The sequence below is a fragment of the Triticum aestivum genome, chromosome 2A (genome assembly GCF_018294505.1).
Source record: "Triticum aestivum cultivar Chinese Spring chromosome 2A, IWGSC CS RefSeq v2.1, whole genome shotgun sequence".
NCBI classification, from domain to species: Eukaryota; Viridiplantae; Streptophyta; class Magnoliopsida; order Poales; family Poaceae; genus Triticum; species Triticum aestivum.
In genome coordinates, this window is record NC_057797.1 from 122,487,433 (window position 1) to 122,491,785 (window position 4,353).

At 50.9% G+C, this 4,353-nt stretch overlaps 1 protein-coding gene across 1 annotated transcript; it reads right to left on the reverse strand.

The window, feature by feature from the left end:
- Positions 1-299: 299 nt before the first annotated feature.
- On the reverse strand, positions 300-3,916 carry LOC123184988 (uncharacterized). Its single transcript, XM_044597011.1, has one exon. The coding sequence runs from the start codon at positions 3,169-3,171 to the stop codon at positions 2,674-2,676; it is 498 nt and encodes a 165-aa protein (XP_044452946.1). The 5' UTR covers positions 3,172-3,916; the 3' UTR covers positions 300-2,673.
- Between the last annotated feature and the right edge of the window lie 437 nt (positions 3,917-4,353).

Below are 4,353 nucleotides of genomic sequence, written 5' to 3' on the forward strand. Positions count from 1 at the left end.
TTGTTAGAGTTGTGTCGAATATAATTTACAAGGTAGGTTACAGTTGGACTTATAGTAGTATTGTGTTCAGATAGGATATTGAGTCGTGTCCTAATAAGACACTTGTATTTTAGGCCTCTCATATATAGTGGGGGTAGATACACGATGTAATCTATGCCAACATAATAGCACAGACGTGCAAGGGGGAGCCGACAGCGTGTGCCGGCGCCCGGGTGGCCGGTGTGCGGTATTGTGACGGTGTCATGAGAAGGAGCGCCCATAGTCAGGCCCTGAGAATGTAGCCATATCGGTGAACCTCGTTAACAAATCTTGATGTTGTGCTCGTGTAATTGCTTGGTTCTCAGATGATCGATGGTATGTCTTAAATTTAATTCTAACACTAATTGTATGAACATATGCAATTTCCTGTACTGCGAAGCAAAGCCGTGGAGGTAGATTCGCCGATCTTTACCTTTGTGCAAATACGGAAAGACGTGACCAGCGTTCCATGTGAGCGAAAAAGAGAAGTTCGTGTACCATGCACCTTTCACTTGATTTTCCGCGCATTTGACCGCTAATTAGACGATTGTTGCATCTTTCTCCTCGGCAAAGCGAGGATCTACCTCTTGACATGTACACCAAGAAATTATGATGCTTTTTTAGAAGGCAGACACAAAAAACATCTGACTTTAAATTCATAAGCCCTAGTAAATGGTCGAATAAAGTTGGTTGCGTGCATTGCAATGATGCTGAGGCCGGAGGGGTATCCTTTATTTCACAATGCAGACGATAAAGACACAAATACCCTCTGTGATGTGACGGGTCGGGCTGTGCACCCTTGCAACATGTCTAGAATGTGATCAACAAAGTGAGGATCCTAATTAAACCCCAAACCTTTTCGTTCCTTACATATTGAAAATGTTTTAGATAGATTTTTCCAAATCAACAACTTCAATCGCATTTACATAAATGTTTCAGTTGCTTTGTAAAACTATTCCACAGTTTCAAACACACTACACATTCATTTCAGATTTGTAATGAACATGCTTGAATTCAAAGGCAAGTGTTAACCAGAAATGTCATGCATTCCATATTCATTGGAAAAGATTTTATCAGGAAGAAAACATAAAAGCACAAGGGAAACCAAAAGTGAACCCCCTATCCTAAACATCCTAGCGAGCACCTAAACATTTGAACCATGAAGCCCATGGACACTCACAGGAAGAAAATGTGCATACACCAATGACCAGATCGAGAAAATGTGGCCACGACCCACGAGTTGAATATGCACAGCACACGTGCAAATCATCTCGACATCACAAAATCATCATTGATCTTACACCGAGAAAACTAAAGCACCGGCGTCAGCGGAGCTATGGAAATAGCTTGAAGATGAATGAGAGCTTGCCATTCGAGCGCATCGTGATGGCAGGGACAAGCGTTCCAGGGTACCATGTGAGCTAGTCGTGGAGGAACTCCCCATCGGGGAGGACAACAAAGGGCGGTGACGTGTGTGATGTCGGATCCATGTCTGGGCCGCTGCCTCTCTGTGTTGGCGCTGATCATGCCACCTTCTTGTGACGCACCAACGTTAGGCCCGCCTACATCCTCATCTTCAAGTGCACCGCACCGCCATCTTCGTGCGCGACCAAGTCAGCGCTGCCAAAATTTCGTATTGGGTGGCTGAGAGGTGGGGTCCATGGTGTTGTGTATTTCATTTCCTCCAAGTGCTATTTGTCAATATCTAAGCAGGACACGTCTAGACGAGGCGAGTAACGGTGGATGTTTTACCGGCAGGTAATGTAGACAAACTTTACTGATGGAGGACAAGTGAATCAAGTCTAGGCTTTGCTAACATGCAATATCGGTGTAATGAACGCAGAGACTTGATTTGGCTACACATGGGCAACTGGAGCCCTTTCATTTCTAGGCGATGTAATTAAGCTGCGGCACATGCATGAGCCAAGCAGCAAACCAGACAGGGACTCTGCTGGACTCTGGAGCATACATTCCCATCCCACTGACGACTGGCAAGTGGCGACATACACGAGGCATTTAATTTGCAGCAACATGACGAGCTAAACCTAATAAACACATAGCGTGTACAGTACTACCGAGTACCAACACGTGCACTGACTCATGAGCAAACACCCACCCAACAATGACTCTGCGTTAAACCTAAGTAGACAGATTAAAACTCTAACAGAGCGGCCTTCTTCTTCTTGATGTTGTTCAGTGCATCCTGCGGCCTCAGTTGAAGGTGACAAGAAATCTGATCAAGGTGTCCGCCATGTTCCCCAGGTTCGCCACGGCCACGAGTAGCAGGGTTACCCAGAGCGGCATGCGGTAGTCCAACCAGCCCAGACCAGCGTCACCAGCCACCTCGTCGCCCCCATCCAGTAGCCGTCGCACATGGCTCGCCACCAGCACGGCGTCGACGACGTACACGGCAAGTGGGGGCTCCTCGGACGCCGTCTTGGTCACCCTGGCAGCGCCCTCCCATGACGGCGGCGACGGCCACATCTCCACCGTGTCCCCGTCATCGCGGAGGGTGATGGCGATGCCTTTGTTGGTGGCCGCGTCGACGGCCAGCGTGCTCACCGCCACCCAGTCGAACGCCTGGAAATGCTTCCTGCCGTAGCCAGGGGCGGCGCTAGGGGTATTCTTGTGTCTTCATGTGAATACCCATGATTTTTACAAAACAGAGTTGATTTTGGCAAAAGAGTGACAATTTTTAAAAAACATCAATGATTTTAGCAAAATGAATACACATAAATACCCGGTTGCAAATTCCTGGAGCCGCCACTGGCCGTAGCATGCCGCCGTGGCGTGGTACAGCAGCACGGCGAGCCGGTCGTCGGCGCCGAGGCTTCGGAACGTCGGCTCGAACTCAGCGAGGGCCTTGTCCTCGGGGCAGAACACCGTGAGGCCGCCGCCGCCCGTGACGCGCTCCCGGAAGACCGCGCCCGCGTTCCCCGTCTCGGCGACGAGGCGGGCCAAGCGCCCGCAGGCGCCGTCCGCGGAGATGACGTCCATGAACGCCAGCTCCTCCGGCGCGACGGACGCGTTCCCAAGGCCAGAGTAGACGACGCCTCGGAACTCGAGTCGGGGCAGCCCGGCGTCGTCGGCGCCGGCAGCGGCAACGCCTCCAGATACGACGAGCAGAAGAAGGAGCAGAAGCTGAGGGCCCATCACGCGCGACACGAGCTAGCTAAGAGAGCGCGTTCCCCGTCTCGGCGACGAGGCGGGCGAAGCGCCCGCAGGCGCCGTCCGCGGAGATGACGTCCATGAACGCCAGCTCCTCCGGCGCGACGGACGCGTTCCCAAGGCCAGAGTAGACGACGCCTCGGAACTCGAGTCGGGGCAGCCCGGCGTCGTCGGCGCCGGCAGCGGCAACGCCTCCAGATACGACGAGCAGAAGAAGGAGCAGAAGCTGAGGGCCCATCACGCGCGACACGAGCTAGCTAAGAGAGCGTGAGAGAGAGAGAGAGAGAGAGAGAGAAGTTGGTGAGTGGCTGCTGGCAAGCTGGTGGTAGTAGCAGTTCAGTGAGAGAGAGAGAGGAGTGGCTACTGGCAAGTGGGTGAGTATTTATACACGGTGACCCTGACGGAGGTTATCAGGTAGGGGAACTGCGAGGTTGTTGGTTTTATAGCGCTAGATCGATTCACCAGAAGCTGTGCACACACAGTGCAAAGCTGGCTAGACAAGCACACAGGCAAGCTGCTGGCTTGGTTAGCAGTAGCACACGCGCCTAGCCTCCTCACGTAGGCGTACATACGTGTACGCGAACTTTGCTTCTGGCTCGGTTTGCACTAGCGCCAACAGGATCGATTTGATCTTCGACGGAACGTCTCCGGCGAGAGCTCACGTAAACTTTGCGAACGAAAGACTGGATGGATAGCTACAGGCTCGTCTCAAGCCTGGTAGTACTTTGTATTGCTTTTTCCGTTGTGTGTTACAAAGCAGCCTTGCCGGTGCTTATATACACGTCCATGTAGGGATTAGATACTTGACTCGGACTAGTAATCCTACTAGAACTCAGCTTACTTTTCTAATCCTACACGGACACCTATTACACGGTCGTGTTTAACTTTTACATTCACCTCCCTAAACATGACGTGCCCTTTTCTTCGACCTGGATCCCAAATATGACTACTCGTAGGCCTTACACTTGCTTTTGCCATTTCTCAAAGCATTTTAAGAATCTCTATGCTGAACAATATTATAGAGAGAAGGAAATTTGATAGCTAGAGGCATCTCCCCTAACCATGTATCATCCCAGAATCTCGTGGAAGTACCTGTACCAATAATGAATTTTGCCCTATGGAAAAATACTGATCTAACTCTCATCAGTCCTTTACAAAATGGTGAGT